This window comes from Camelus bactrianus, chromosome 8 (assembly GCF_048773025.1).
Source record: "Camelus bactrianus isolate YW-2024 breed Bactrian camel chromosome 8, ASM4877302v1, whole genome shotgun sequence".
NCBI classification, from domain to species: Eukaryota; Metazoa; Chordata; class Mammalia; order Artiodactyla; family Camelidae; genus Camelus; species Camelus bactrianus.
Window position 1 is genome coordinate 25727935 of NC_133546.1, and position 16895 is coordinate 25744829.

General features: G+C 36.4%; 1 protein-coding gene across 3 annotated transcripts in view; it reads left to right on the forward strand.

Moving 5' to 3' along the window:
• Nucleotides 1-15547, forward strand: part of HBS1L (HBS1 like translational GTPase) — a 75695-nt gene extending 60148 nt beyond the window's left edge. For all 3 annotated transcript variants that reach the window (XM_010965609.3, XM_010965608.3, XM_074368319.1), the window contains 7 exons: nucleotides 363-431; nucleotides 2880-2984; nucleotides 6164-6254; nucleotides 6665-6773; nucleotides 10537-10637; nucleotides 13128-13272; nucleotides 14883-15547. In XM_010965609.3, the coding sequence (XP_010963911.2) occupies nucleotides 363-431; nucleotides 2880-2984; nucleotides 6164-6254; nucleotides 6665-6773; nucleotides 10537-10637; nucleotides 13128-13272; nucleotides 14883-14894 (632 nt within the window). In that variant the 3' untranslated portion in view covers nucleotides 14895-15547. The remainder of the gene's footprint in view (nucleotides 1-362; nucleotides 432-2879; nucleotides 2985-6163; nucleotides 6255-6664; nucleotides 6774-10536; nucleotides 10638-13127; nucleotides 13273-14882) is intronic.
• The last annotated feature ends 1348 nt before the right edge of the window (nucleotides 15548-16895 follow it).

Below are 16895 nucleotides of genomic sequence, written 5' to 3' on the forward strand. Positions count from 1 at the left end.
TAGAGTTCTTTATGGAGGGAAGAGTGAAGTATGTGAAAAAGCATAGGATTTGTAATCAGAGGAGCTCACTTACCAGTTTTGAAATTACATGCAATATTCAAACTAATGCTAAATTTTTCTTGTTTAATTAATGAGGCTCATGCCTACCCTACCTACCTCACAGAGTGTTGTGACATTAAATGAGGAAACATGTTGAAAACATTTTATAAACTGCAAAACATTACGTGAATGCCAGCCAATTTGCTATTAGCACTTATTAAAAAGAATATTTTCTAGGAGACATGAGACCATAATGGACTTATGGGAAATGAACCAAAAATTACTTCTGCATTAAATCTTGCTATTTTGCCCCTTTTTTCCAGATTCCTTCAAGCCTCCTCAAAGATCTATTGATAAGCCTTTTAGATTATGTGTATCTGATGTTTTCAAAGGTAAGTGCTACCTCCACTGTGCTGCTTCAGTAGGGACCTTGCCTTTTCATTACCTCTTTTGTTGGACAAAATTCTTATGTCATCTTTAGATTCTCCCTTCTTTATGCCAGTGGTACACAATTCTAGTTATTTAACATCCCTACCCAGAAAAATTTTCAATTTACTTACCATTTCCCCGTCTCATACTTATCCTCCAAGTATGAAAAAAACCCTGATCCTTTGTCTTTCTAGCCGCATAGGTCTTTTTTTTCCCGTTAGTTTCCTTTAGTTTCTATATCCTTCAACCAAACTGGATCGTTCACTTAATCACATAGGGTCTTTATTGCCACTATGTCTACCAGTGTTTTACTCTTCTCTCTCTTAATCTAATTTAATGTGTACAGGACCCTACATAGAAAAGTATATAGTAGAAATTGAATAAAAGATCTCAATAAATGAAAGGATATAACATACTTATGTATTGAAATAATCCTTATAGTAAAGATGTCAGCTGTCCCCCAAATCTCCATTATCACAGAGCAGGCAGTGAAGGGTGGATTCAGAACTGAGCAGCAGTAAAGTAGTAACTGGTGAGGCCACCCACACACATATCCCACGATGCCCGTCCATGTTCTCTATATCCTCCGTCATTGCATTTTTCATGCAGTGTTGTAATTGTTTCTGTGCTGTTTGTCCACTTAGATTGTGAGGTCCTCCAGGGCACATATTGTCACTTCTGTATCTGTATTTTGCAGGACCTAGCTCAGTGCCTGGCACATAACACATACCTAATAAATGAATAAATGAAGGTGCTTCATAAAAATCATTCAGTGAAATTGAAATGTATATTATTATTATTATCTTCCAGCATTCCAGTAGTAGAAAAAATATGATAATGCTATTCAAAATGTCTATTATCTATTTAAAATACAAGAGGTGTTTAATTTTCTTTTTGATTAACAATGTTTGCTGACTCTGCCTTTTCACCTCCTGTTCTCTCTTCAGGCTGCTTCTTGGCTTCTGCCTACACTGCTCTCTTCAGCATGTTCCCACTGAGACTACCAAATGACTTCTTGGTTGCCAACGTCAGTACACATTTTTCAGTTCTGTCTTACTTCCATCTTACTTGAATTTGGCATTACTTCTGAGGCTGGCAGCCACATCCACCTTGAAACTTTTCCCCCTTGGTTTCTGTGACCCACTTTCTCCTGCTCTTCTGTCTGTCTCTTTGACCTCTCTGTGGCCTCCTCTTTCACTGTCCCTTAGCTAATGTTCTCTGTTGCTTCACTACTCTTCTTAGTCTACAGGCTCCTTTTGGACCAACATTAATGAGTTCATTTATCTCCTGCGTCTTGATGCATCACAGATTTCCAACCTAAACCTGTTTTCGCTCTCCAGACACATCTGCTAACTGCTGCTGGGCATCTCCACAGGGAGTGTGTCCCCAGGGTACCATGCTCATGGCTTGTGTGCTTGGTGCCCCCTGGAATGTATCTACTCCACCTGTGTGTCTTGTAGACACCTCAGATTCCCCAAGGCTACCATGGATCTTGTTCCTTGACTTCCTGTCTCACAGTTAATACATCATCATCTCTCAGATTTCTCTGTTTTTGCCTTCATTCCCCACTTACTGTATCACCCTAAATCTGTCATACCTTTTTCTCAAATTCTTGAGTTTACTCCCTTTCTACAGTCAGTGTATGCATTTCAGTCACCTTCCCCTCCTCTCTGACACAGAAATACCATCATGTCTCTTCTGTGTTCACAATTCTTTACTGGTTTCCCTTTACTTAACTGAGGGTAAAATTCAAGTTCTAAGCGTGATTAATGGGGCCCCTTTATTATTTGTCCTGTGCCCACCTCTTTGCCTCATGCCTCACTTTTCCCTCGTGATTCCATATGGTCCCATATAAATTCCATTTAAATGACACATGGGTCTTAGCACGGCCCACATTCAGTTAAGTGTGCCTTTGCTCGTGCACACAAGCTACTTGATAAACCTTCTCCTTCTGAGTGCCCAGCTAAAGTGGAATCATCCCTCCTCATGGATTCTTTGATGCACGTTTTTTTGTTTCCATTGTACATTATAAATAGCATTTGTCTCAGGTCAGTGTGATTGTTTTCATCTTTCTCTTCGCTAATGTGAACCTATATGGTTAGGGGCTTATATTTTCATCTCTCTATTCCCAGAGTTTAGCATGGTACTTAGTAAGCATTCAGTAAATATTTGAAAAAGGAATGAATTTCCACTTTTTCTCATATAAATATTTTTATTTGTAAGAAACTCAAGAGTAGAATGTAGTGTACCATATTTAGTAGATATATTAAAAATTCTGAAATGATCATTGCTTAGTGTTCATTGAACTACTGGTTTTGTATAACTAGTAGGGAAGTAAGTATTGCTAGCAGTTTAAACATCATATAGCATTGCTGTGTGAGCATTTATTAAGAATTTGGCATGTTTTGCAGATCAAGGATCTGGATTTTGTGTAACTGGTAAAATTGAAGCTGGTTATATCCAAACTGGTGACCGACTACTAGTAATGCCTCCTAATGAAACTTGTACTACAAAAGGTATTCCTCTGCAAGATTCTTTTGTTAAACAGCCCTTAAGTTTGAGACAGCAGATTTTTAAAAGTAGTCTAGTTATTAACTCGAGAGTAGATAACCTCTTAGTGAAATTGTAACTGACTGTCAAAATGATACTAACTGTTAAAGATAAAAATGTGAAAACATTAAACGATTTTTTTCTGTTGTGACTATGTGTGTATAAATGTACATATAACATTCTAACTGTGGTAGCGGTTTTTTTTTTTTTTTTTTTTTTTTTTTTGAGATTGATTCAAAAAGCCTGGGTAGGATTGAACCAGACGTATAGACACCTGTCAGATATATTTAAAGTAGTATTGAGTAGCAGAAATTAAGTCTGACCCCATCCTGGCATTAAATAGTCAATGGCAAAGCAGATTGCTGTAGTCTGTTGTTTTGAAATGTGTATTTCAGAATTACAATAAGTTAACAACGTTGGTCATGTTTATACCAAAAAAAAAAAATTTTTTTTTTTTACAGGAAGACCTAAGTAAGAAAATAAGATGCAAATACAGAGAATCCTAATGTCGAGAAGAGAAATTGAGCTAGTTTTAAGTGCCACAGTTACTGCTTTTGCACATAGATTTAGTATATAACCTTTCATAACAGCTGATAACTATTTCTCTCTTCTAAACATCTGACTTTGTGTGTGTGCATGTTCTTCTTTTCTGAATTCTGCTTAAAAGTTTATAATTCTCTATTTACCTTAAGCTAGCTTCCAACTAAGTCTCTGGCTTCAACATAAAACCAAAGATTTGTTTAATACTAGAAAGTAATATGATTTGTAACAGTTTTCAGTTAATGTATAACCTACTGGTAATGTTAAATTTTTTTTTAAATTCAGTACTTTTTCTTCTGTTACTCTTTATGTATAGTTTATATCCAGAGTTGTACTTTATGAATTTGAATGTATATTTTATTTGAATTATTTTACTTATTTAAAAGCTGATTTCTTAAGAATTGTAAACAATTAATGAATATCTGTTTAGGTAGCAGAGTTAACCTAAATTTAAAGATGAATAAGGGAATGAAAGCCAAAGTTATTTCTATTTTACCTTTTTCTTTCTGCTTGCTTAGGGATCAGGAAAATTCTCTTTGGATCAAAAGTAATGTACACTTTTTAAAAAAGAATCATTTTCCATAGACCTGTTGTTTGCAAGTTTTTATCTCTGCTTTTGTTTTTTTAAAGTTATCAAGAGCTGCAATACTTTAGAAATGCTAATTTCTTTATATATTAAAGAGTTTTTTGAGAATAGAAATTTTTATATATATATGATAGATTTATATCTAATATATAAATATGTATATATATATAATATAAATATAGTAATAGACATAAATTAAAAACATGATCCTAAACCATGATCAAGGAGCTTACAGACTGGCTTCTTTGTGACCTCCAAAATCCTAATTTCGTCACCTCTGAGAGGTCTACATACTTTCCCTTTTTCCTTCCTGTCCCTACCCCACCAGAAAAACTCCAACCACTTATCTTTAATCCAGTGGTTCTTAAGGGAAGCCACATCAGATGCCCTGCTTCATTCCTTGAGAGCCACCGTTCTAACCCAACCTGGAGATTCTCAGTTTTCAATTTCTCACCCTATTGCTTTTGTTCGATTCACTTGATTGTTGAGTGCACCCTTTGAACATTTCAGGTGGAACTGTGGCTCAGTAACCAGTAGTATCCTAAAAAAGACAACTGACTAAATCTGCTACCAAAAAATGGAAATTCTAAATTACATTTCACTTTATTGGCATAAGTTCATAAAGTGTTAAAAAAGAACTTCTTTCTCCACTAAAGAAAATCCTTAAGAAGATAAATATCATAAATAGGACAGTGTAACATGTTTAGGGGAAAGAAATCAGATTATATTTATCTTTAGAAAGTTTTATATTATTAATCAAACTTCTAGTGTGAAAGCTCTTCAGAATCCTAAAGCTAAAGGCAATCCCTAGCCTGTGTAAGTAGCTAGCTCCTGACTTCAATTCCACATTTCATACCAAAAATCAGATATGGTCATTTTAAATTCACACTTAAAAACTAAATTTAACTAGTTGAAAATTTAACAAACATCTTAAAATATAGTTGTTAACATTTTTGAGGTCAAGAACCTCTTTGCTCAATTGATGAAAGGTGTGACCCCTCTTCTCAGATTAATAATACAGATGTGCACCTACATGAAATTTTGAATAAAACTTTAGGTGGTCTCAGAGCTCTTAAAGTTTTCGAACTCCCAGAAAGTCTCAAAGAAACTCACTTAAGAATATGCTACATGGGAAAAATAAGTATTTTCAGAAAGATATGGGTGAATTACAATTTACTAAAAACATGTCAATTGAGAACTATTCCCCAGTGGTTGGCCTACATTCTGTCTTCAGCAGAAGACTCAAGGTCCCATGGAAAGGAACTTCCCCCACAGGATTAGCAAAATGAGAAACCCTTTAAAAGCCTTTATTCAAATACCTGAGTATTATTGCCCTTTGCAGTTGTACTCCAGGATTATCCCTAGGTAATAAAGGTATATAGCAGCAGCTGGGATCATTTTTAAATTAAAATCTCTCACACTTTTAATCTCTTCCATTTCATATAACCATTTATCATTGTGCATATGTCACTATGGGAAGCCGTTCTTTTGAGCTAGAAATAGTGAAGGGGCCCGCAGAGAGCACATCTGTCTGAGTACTGATGCCCTGCGGTACTCGGAGAACACAGGCCATTGTTTAGGTGGCTGTCTGAGTAAAGCAAAGCTCAGGAGAATAAAATACTACTAGGCATCTTCCCCACCCTTTATGTTATTCAAAGTAATTGGAACTGTGCTATTATACCTGCATCTATTAAAATAAGAGAAGTATTGGAATGGGGCCTGTTTAGTGAATATACCAGTTATGTAAATGAATTTAAAAATATTGATAAATAAGTAGGAATCAGCCTTTTATGGACAGATGCAAGTCACTTTGTGTTTAGGGTGGTGGTCCAGAAGAGTCAAGTCTAGAGGAAGTGTGTTTTCCTCAACGCTCACAGTTAACACTTCTCACTCTCAATCCATTCATATTGAAAATGATGAGTAGTGACTGATGAGGCACAAATCAGCCAAACTCCCTTGGTTGTTATGGTTTGCTATTGAGGTGTTTCACTGTGTGCTTTGGTTCTTACTCATTTCCAGGAATCACTCTGCATGATGAACCTGTCGACTGGGCGGCAGCAGGCGATCATGTTAGTCTTACGTTGGTTGGGATGGATATCATCAAAATCAAGTGAGTGAGAAAATGAGTTTAGGCGACAATTGTTTTGGATATAGGACCGCAAGAAACGTAGAATTTGCAGTTGGCCAGCTCATATGAAAGAATGTGTATTAATTCTGAATCTCATCTGGCCAAAAATAGGCACTTGTGGAAGTATAAGGATAATAAGCAAAACCTACTTAAAATTGAAATTAATATGCATCAGTGTACGTACCTGACGTGTTCTTTGAAGGAAAGCTGTAATGTATGGAAATAAAACCATGCTTTAACCAAGAAGGGAATATTTAGAAAAAGTCCCTAATTTACTTGATTGTTTTGCTTTGTAAATGGTTTTAGAGGTATTCCTACTGGATGTATATTTAATTATCCCCCCAATTACCTGCTCTCCTTTTTTGTTTGTTTCTGGTTTTTTGTTGTTACAGTGTTGGCTGCGTATTTTGTGGCCCCAAAGAACCCATTAAGGCCTGCACTCGTTTCAGAGCCCGAATCCTCATCTTTAATATTGAAGTTCCTATCACGAAAGGATTTCCTGTAAGTTTCAAAACATTTAATTGTTACTGTTTTTATAAATTCAACATAACTTTATTCTAAAAAATAACAACTCTCTTCACAAGTGATGACGCTATGGTTATTTTCAACTGACATCTTATTACTCTAACCCAGAAAAACATGAAATTAGAATTTGAGAATTTTTTTTTTAATTTTGATCCTTAAGCCTGGGGATTTTTTCAAAGAGGCATTGAGAAGAAATTTCATAATTGATAGGATACAAACTGATGATAATAATAAAATTCATTTAGGGGGAATGATAGATAATTTTTTGCTGTGTTCTGAAGGTTACCTGACCAATCTTCTTAGGTTGGGCTTTTCAGGTTTTGTTTTGTTTTAATATGCTTATTTGTAATTTTTCTGATTATAAAAGTAGTAACATTGTTATAGAAAATTTTGGAAAACACAAAAATAGAGATAATAAGAATTCCTGTAGTTATGTAATCTATAAATGTCTACTCTTTACATTTCAGAGTATTTTTTTGTCTATATTGTGTCCACCTATTGATATTTATGGGTATGTTCTGGGGATGCTTGACATAGGGCAAACTTTAATTGTGCTGAAGCAACACATTCAGACCCTGTATGCTATGAGGTGGGTTTGCAGGTTTTCATTGACTAGCATCATTTGAACACACATATGTATGGGAAGAGAGGGATTTTATAAGATAATTTTACTTATCCAGAAAACATACTCCTTGTGAATAGCATGAATCCTTCGTTTTATGTGTAATTTTTTTTTAGATATTTGGGCCCCATGCTCTGTTTAGTTGGGTACCTTGCATTTGTCATTTAACAAATGGGCATTTTTTTCCCATTAGACTTGTTTCTTTTCTTGATCAGCTCATATAGCACAGGCTCTGCATGGCAATAAAAAATGTTTCTCAGTGGGATTAAATGGCTTGCCTTTGAAATATAAACAGATCATTTTCACCATTTGATGCATCTTTGAAATAAAACTAAGGCAGTAGTAATGCTAATTGACCTTTAAACTTCATTTAAAGTAGTGATAGTATTTTAAAGGTTAGGAATAAATTTATTTAGTTCATTTAAATTTATTTTATACCTCTGCACCTTTATTTGAGATAACCATGTGATGATTCTTAATAACTTTTCTATGAAAATTTGATCCTATAAAACTAATATTTATAAAATATTTAATGTTTAAGTATTTTAGTTTTATAATTGTATTCCATTTCTCCCATATGCTGAAAAGAAGGGGGCAAAAGGTTCTCTCCAAAAAATACTGTTATTGTTGAAAATACTTAATTTTTAAACATTCAATATTCATGTGTTGATAGGCAAGAAATTGCTACTGAGCGAATGGCACTCGTTCTTAGAAAGCAGTATGCCCAGTGGGGAGGAGTTGGAGAGGTTGGTTATTGTGTGTTTTCACTCGTGCAGCAGTAACTTTTGCCAGTGGAGAGGTAGAGGGGTCAAGAGGTTAGTAGTTACTCTGAATAGTAATACTGTCTTCCTGTGTACGATAGTTTCTTTTATGAATTAAAAGTTTTTCAGTGCGGCTTTATGAGATTTCACCCGCGTGTATTGATTCACGAATACCAGGATGAAATTTGTTTCAGAAAAAAAATGGTCATGTTTTGTCATTTAATTTACTTCCTGTGGGGAGAAACTTTCACAATTTTTTTTTTTTATTTAACTAAGAAAAGGCTTCCTAAGCAGTTAAAATTTCACTATTTAGGGACTAGTTCCTTAATACATAAATATTTTTGTTTCCCTCTGTTCATATGGTTAAATGCTCTATATATTTTAGTAGGAAAAAAAAGAAAAGTGGAGTAGATTTTAATTAAATTCATGTTTTGATTTTTTTACTGTGATAAAATATTCATAATGTAAAATTTACTATTTTAACCATTTTTAAGTGTTCAGTTCAGTGTCATTAAGTACATTCACCTTGTTGTGCAACCATCAACACCACCTACCTCCAGAACTTTTTCTTTATCCCAAACTCTGTTCCCATTAAACAAGAACTCCCCCGTTACACTTGCCCCGTATTGTCTGGTAACCACAGCTCTACTTTGTTTCTGTATGAATTTTCCTGTTCTATGTCCCTCATGTAAGTGGACTCACACATTTGTCCTTTTGTGTCTGACTTACTTCACTTAGTATAACATTTATGAGGTTTATCCATGTTGTAGCATGTATCAGAGTTTCATTTCTTTTTAAGGCTGAATAATATCCTGTTGATGCATACACCTCATTTTGTTTATCCATTCATCTGTTGATGGATGTTTGGATTGTTTCCATCTTTTTACAATTCTGAATGATGCTTCTGTGAATATTGGCATACAAGTATCTGTCTGAGCCCCTGCTTTCAGTTCTTTTGGGTATATACCTAGGAGTGGGACTGCTTGATCATACAGTAATTCTGTGTTTAACTTTTGAGAATCGCTAAACTGTTTTCCTGGCGCAGCTGTGCCCTTTTTACGTTCCCACCAGCAGTGCGCAGGGGTGCTTATTTCCCCATTTCCTCATCAGCACATGTTATTTTCCTTTCTGGGAGTGTGTGTGGGGAGATGATTTTTTTGTTTGTTCATAATAGGCAAACTAATGGGTTTGAAGGGTGTATCATTGTGGTTTTGATTTCCATTTCCTTAGTAGCTAATGATGTTGAACATCTTTTCATTCCTTTATATATTTTAGGTATTTATTTCTTATCAATACGATTTACATATGTTTTCTTCCATTCTGTTTTCTTTTCAGTCCTAAGTGTCCCTTGATGCACAAAACTTTTAAATTTTGATGAAGCCCAGTTTATCTGCTTTGTCTTTTGTTGCCTTTACTTTTGGTGTCATATGTAAGAAATCATAGCTAGATTCAACATAAGAAGAATCCCACCCCCCACCCCCATTTTCTTCTATAAGTTTCATAGTTTCAGTTCTTTTGTTTAGGGCTTTGACCCATTTTGAGTTAATTTTTGTATATGATACAAGGTGAGGCTTCATCTTCATTCTTTTGCTTGTGTATACCCAGTTTTCCCAGCACTGTTTGTTGAAAAGACTGTCCTTTCCCTATTGAGTCATCTTGGCACCCTTATTGCCACTTAGTCTTTTTGATATTAAATTTCTTTACATATGAAACATGAACAATAATAGCTAATATATAGGGTCACCCGCTAACTTCATGTTTACTGTGTACTAGGCACTACTTTAAAATAACATTATCTGGTTTTCCTCATTTAGTGACACGGGACCTGAGGCTGGGGACATTGAGGGGAGAAGGGTTGTTACAGGATTTACCTCAAATCACACTCAGGATTTGAACTCAGGTCTGCTTGACTTCAACACCTGTCTAAACTCCCATATAATATTTTATTCTCGTTAGCTGGCAATGAATACAGTTAATTACTGCTATCATGTGATTTCCCTTCCCCTCGTTTTTTATGATGAAATAGTTCACATTCGTTGAACATCTTACTGTGCCAAGCATCATCTCTGATCTTATGTTAACTCTCATCATAACCCTGTGAGGAAGGTTATGTCATTTACTCAGGTTTACACAGTAGGTGGTGGGGGAGAAATTGGAACTTCTTCGCATGTCCTCTTCCCCTAGTAAATTAAGGGACAACCTGATTAGAGTGGTGGGACTTGGAGGAAGGAACTGGGGAGGCTGACAGACTCTGAGCAGCACTGCTGAGTTCAGTATGATTAAATGTGTATGCTGGAATAAAAGGCCAGAGATGCTGTGGTGAGCAGCTTTTTAGTGTTACAATTTTTTGTTGTAGGTGCTGTTACACTACCAAACTGTCAGTGAACCCGCCGTTATTAAACGATTGATTAGTGTCTTGAACAAAAGCACCGGTGAAGTCACAAAGAAGAAGCCCAAGTGAGTGTTTTAAATCATAAATGATAAGCACAATTTAAGCACATTCTTTACAGAATTTGTTTGTACAGTATTTCTCTGTGTGGTGAGGGAAGTCTATTTCACTTGTTCCAGAAATCATTTTTATTAAGGACTAGACTAAAACACAAAAACAAATATTTAAGCTCCTGTTTTAGGTATGAATGCTAGATACAATTTCTGTTATGTATGGTGGTGATGAGTATAAATAAATATGTAAATATAAGTCTATGTATAAGTATCAATCCTTAGATACTGATGATACAGAACTGAAGGCATTTAAAAAATTAGTCCTACATTTTTAAAGATGAATTTGATTTATGCCTAGCCACTTGCTCCAAATTCCAGTTGATTATTCTTAACTTTCTTGTCACCTCCTCCTGAGACTCACTCCCTACGCTAAGAATACCCCAGGAAGAGAGCGAACAACACACTTTTTCTCCCACCGGGAAAGTATTCTTTTTTCTGCTTGAAGTCCACCTGGAGCCACCATGGTCACCGCCATGGCAGTCCCCTCTGATTACCATTAATATTTAAGTCTAGGTGTGGACAGCTCCCCTTTGGCTGGGATAGGCTTGGGATTTTTCAAAGGAAGTGCTTCCTGAGAAACTTGTGTTTCTTACTCTAATTCATACAGGCCAACCACAGTTTGGCTTGGCTGCTTCAGCCCTGGGGTTTTCCTCACTTCAGCCCTATGGGGAATCCCACCCAAAATCCCCTTTTTTCAGTCCTTGGGTGTTCCTCCTCATTTGCACCTGTGTAAGAGACCAAAGGTGGTTAGAGGGTTAATTTAGGGTTGGTTGCAAGTGGAAGAGAGACGCTTCAGACTCCTCGAAACTCATGCCTGTTTCTCTGTTAGTTAGAAAAAAGTGGCTACTCAATCTCTCTTTTAAAGATCTTTATTTTTAACTTGAGTCTTGAGCTTCTGGCATGAGTGTCTGCCACAGCGTGCTGAGAAGTGTGATGGAACTAATGGCTGGCATTTCTGGAGGACCATTCTTTTCTAAGCTCTGCCATAAGTGCTTTTGCATGGTTTATATTCTCAGCAAGCATACAAAGCAGGTAATACTGTTTTCCCCAGTTTTCAGATGAGGAAACTGAGACTTAGAGAGACTGTCTATCATATTCAGGGTCACAAAAGCTAGCAAGTGGCAGAGCCAGAATTCTAACCCAGTCGGTTGGTTCACATAAATTATATATATATATATTTTGGCGGGAGCCAGCCTGTTTAATTTAGGCAAGTGATTTGGAAAATTCTCAACCTGAAATGGGCTCATCAGAACTTCCCCCTCCCTGCTTCTGCTCCTGCTCCAGCCCCTGCCGCACAGTCCTAGCTCAGTAATGCTAGGTCTTAGGATGTTCTCATGTGTGTTTTTCCTGTCACCTTATTTGTAGCTTCATCCTTTTCTCTTACTTTGCACCAAAACCATTTGGCCTTTCCCCTTCATTTCCACTCCAGGCACATCGTAGGCTCAATTGCTTTATATGGGATGGAATCAAACTTTCTAGAACCGAACTTAGATGCAAAATTTGCATGTATTAGATGTTATCCTTCCTAAGGAGTGGAACCTTAAGCTGAAATTCATCCCAGACCAATATTTAGAATTTGGGTAATACTTTTTAGAAACCCTGGCTTATTCTATGTGTCTGTCCCTGAACTAATCTTTCAGGAGTTTATGATTGCTATCCTCTGTCCTTCTAGAACACATCAAAATTGAACTAGAGAACATTTCAGAATGTCCCCTTTGGGTTCTGCCTCTTTCTATAACTCTGGTGGGGCACAGGGTTTTTTATTTGTTTGCTTGTTTGTATGAAGCTGTTTACAGTCTGGGCCAGGCCTCATCCCCCTTCATTTCCTACAAACATCAGACTCTGGAAAAATCTTACGTGATTTTGTCCTGAACCTCTGTTAAAGATCCGCTGTTCCTATGTGAGAAAAAAAAAAGGAAGGAGAGAGAGAGAGAGATTTAGGGCAGTGTGCTGGCACTGGGAGATTATCCTCTTTAAAGATAACTTTCTAATGCATAGTCTACTAGGTAGGGTTTTACCCGGGAAGACATAGGGCCTTGTGTTCCTCTTTTAAAAAGCAAGCCCGTCACTTTCTTTGTTAGAAAATTAAACCCCTGAATTCCACGAGGGAAGGAAAGGAAAGGCTTTGGTGGAGGGGTCTTGAGTATTTTAGATTATAGAGCCCTTCAAGGGATACAGTTGAATTTGCAGGATTGTTAAATATATAAATATTATAACTAGCTAATATTTCTTAAGTCTAGAATTCTCTCATTTCTTTCAGCTAACCCAGAAACATTTAAAAGCACATATTTTCATTTTTAAGAAAGCCTTTTATTTCTTTTTAAGCTTTTGAAAGACTAAGTTGATTTGTAGATTGAATGTTAAATATTTATTTTTCAGGTTTTAATTACATTTATTTACTCTATTTGGTACCCATTTGTTCCTTTATTTTATTTTTCTTGATAGATTGTTGACCAAAGGCCAGAATGCATTGGTGGAGCTACAGACACAACGGCCAGTGGCTCTTGAGCTGTACAAAGACTTCAAGGAGCTGGGGAGGTTTATGCTGCGGTACGGTGGTTCCACGATAGCTGCCGGGGTCGTCACTGAGGTAATTTAGTGGCTGCCTGTGTGTCCATTAGTTATTATGTCTTTTTTCCCCCCTACTTTTTAAGAATGATTACAGAGATTTTATGGCCTGGCGGGGTACAGTTATGATATTGTAGTAACATTTAAAAATTTATATTCAAGTAATTAAAAGAATGATAGGAAGAAAGTATTTGGTCTTAGATTTTCCACGCTATCTTCTTCACCAGTATTAGTGCTCAAAATTAAAGGAAACTCATTGAAAAATAGATCTATAAGTATGCAGTCCAAATTATGAGAATATAGACTTGGAGTCAGATGAATTGGGGGTAGTAACTTCATTTAACAGAAGAGCCCTTGTTAAATTTTTTTTTTTAAATAACTGTCTCTCAGTGCATTTGAAATGATTCATTCAAAAAGTTCAGTTAATATACTAGTAATGTTTCTGAAACATACTTATTATATAATGAAAGGTACAATTGAGTTTTGGAGAAGATAATGAGAAATGAACCAGAATCTCAGTAATTTAAATTTTCTATCACACTATCATAGTTAATATAGATCGTATGAATACAGGCGTGCCTCACTTTTTTGAGCCTCACGGATACTGCGTTTCTTTTACAAAATGAAGGTGTGTGGCAACCTTGTGTCGAACAAGTCTGTGGGCGCCATTTTTCCAACAGCAGTTGCTCACTTTGTGTCTCTGTGTCATATTTTGGTAATTCTTGCAGTATTCCAAACTTTTGTATTATTATTATAGTTGCTATAATTTGCTGTCACTATTACAAAAAGATTATGACTTCCTGAAGGCTCAGATGATGGTTAGCATTTTTTAGCAAAAACGTATTTTTAAGGTATGTGTATTGGTTTTTTTAGACATAATGCTATTGCACTCTTAACAGGCAGTATTAGAATGTAAATATAACTTTTATGTACACTGGGAAATCCGAAAATTCCTGTGACTCGCTTTATTGCGATTCATACTTTATTGCAGCAGTCTGGAACCAAACCCACAATATCTCTGAGGTGTGCCTGTATTATATTTTTAAAGGGGGCTTCATTACTTCATGTGATTGTTTTCTGCCTAAAACTTACTCAGGTCATTTAATTGCAGGGATATTTTGAACATAAGGCTTTAGATTGCATCAAAATTCATTTATTATACATGTATCTTGTAAAAGGCTCTGGAGTTAACCTTAAGTCCAGGTTTGAGTTACTGCTCCATGGGTTCCTAGCAGCAGAAGTACCACATTTCTCCTGCAATTTATTCATCTGTAAAAATGGGGTGAAAGAACCTACCTCCTGGAGTTATGAAATGAAATAATCTGTACAAAGCACTTGGCACAGTGATTGGCATTCAGAAAGCATTCAATAAATGTTAGCTAATGTCATTGTCATCAGCATCACATTTAATCTGTCAAAATGTTCTTTATAAAAGCATTCTAAAATAAGATACAGTTTCTTGTGGAAAATAATGGAGCGATTATAGAAAATCTCAAGTAACATGAATAGGGAAGGAAAGAAGTTGCAGGAAAAAGAAACTTGATGTAATGTTTATTCCACTGCCATTTTCCTCTTGTTGTTCGTATAATGTGATTGGTTAAATTATAGCAAATATTTTTTTTTCCTTTACAGATAAAAGAATGATGGGTCAAAATTTCTACCATGTTTCTTGTTGCAGTGAAATAGCTAACCTCTGTTTTTGAAGAATCCAGTTATTCAGTTAAGGCAACAATGCGCAATTGATATTTTTTAAAATGAGAGAGAAAATTAAAGTTATAATCAGCTACAAAGAAGTATTACTTATCACTCCTACAAAAATTTCAGGTTGCCAACTGGTAAAGAAAGGCTAATACTTTACTTTCATTTAAAAAACTGTCTTTTCCTTTGGAATCTTAGTAAATGGATTTACCTCGCTGAGATCAATGGAAGCTATGAAACACATGTGTCAGAAGACATTGAACCATCATGAGGCAAACTCTACTTTCAGACAAACCGCAAAATGTTTACAGTTCTTTCTTGTGATTTTCAAGTCTACTACATACGTTCTTAAGGAAAAACAACTAAAATTGGCCATTGAGTTAGTTAATATTTGACCTGAGCAGTTTTCTTGGTTAACTCTTAGAAAAGATTAGGCGAAGGTTATGATAAAGGTATTTTGTGTTGCGCCTAAGAATGTTCTTCCTTCACCAAGCAACCATGTGAAAGCTTAGTTTGGAATCAGTGGAAATTGTTCCTTGTAACCAAGATACTATTTAAGGTGTAAAGCCAGCTAATAAAATGTCTTAGTTTGAGCATAACAGCAAAATGTGTTGTGTTTCTTGTGTTGTTGAGATTCTAAGTAGGACTTGGGGGTTTTATAGGATCTTTTCCACCTAAGAGTTTTCTGACTCTTTCACATGAATTCTTGCTTTCTAATAGCAAATTAAATGTAGTCTCATCCATTTCTCACCATAACTTAACTTTATTTTTCCCAGTCTCACTGGTACACCCCCACACGCATGATGACTTTACCTTGTGTGCCTTGTAGACCATAACTCCCCCATGAGTCAAAGTCATGTTTTTCTTTACAGTTTTGCCAAACTCCAAGGCGTATTTCACTGACAAGTGTTTGTTGAACCCCCTCCTAGATACAGTAGCTTTAGAGTAGACTTTGTCCTCAGCTGAGTCCAAGACTCTGAGCTGATGGACCACAGGATGCAGTTTTTTCTTGGGAAACGGTGTGATTTGTGTATTGATGGCTCACCGTATTCAGCAGCATTTCTTCTTAACTGAAGGATAACACTGGCGTGGGGAAGTGTACAGAGCTGGAACGTGCTGCTCAGTGGATGATCAGAGGGAACTCAGTTCCTTACCGAAAGCTGTGTAGTTGTCACTTGAGAGTAACCTTCTAAGGCAAGAAGGTGTTTTATGTATGTATTATATTGATTAACAGGTACATCTGACAGAAGACTAACTTAAAGTGACTTCAGCAAAAAAGAAAGATGAGTGGTAGCATTCAGTTGGTCTAGCCCGCCTAGCCCCCGGTGTCAGCAAGGACTCTGCTGGTCTCTGCCTTTTGCAGGGTTGGCTTTGCCCTTAGACTCTGTGCAGAACACCCTGCGATTCCACTCTAGATCCTCAGAGCCTCTGTCCAGGGCGTGAACAGGCTGAAAGAACATGTCTTTTGCAGAAATCCTAAAAAATCTCACCATTGACTATAATGGAGTTTAATTTCTTTCCTTGGGGGCATCTTTTGGAGGGGAAGTGAATATCACCCAAAGCGCATAGCTGAGGACTGTGGATGGGTTGGAAGGAAATTCAAGATACTGTAGGGAAGGGGAAATGGATTGGGGGTGGGGAGAGGAGGCTGCGAAAGCAAGAGACATCCATTCTGCATAGTGTGTATAAGGCCACGATAGAATTGAGAGTTTTAAATAAGGATTTGGCATAAAACAAATAGTAGCAGTAGTAGAAATGAATTTATTTCTTTTTAAATTGGGGTAGAGTGCTATTTTTATTTACATTGTGTTCACAATTGATTGCTGTTGACGGGGATGGCGCTATAAAGAGGACCCACAGTGGGAGGTCGGGTTTAAGTGACAAGATGTGCAAGTATGTTCCAACTCAGTTTTGGTCTGAAATCCTTTCCCTGAAACTCATCCCCAC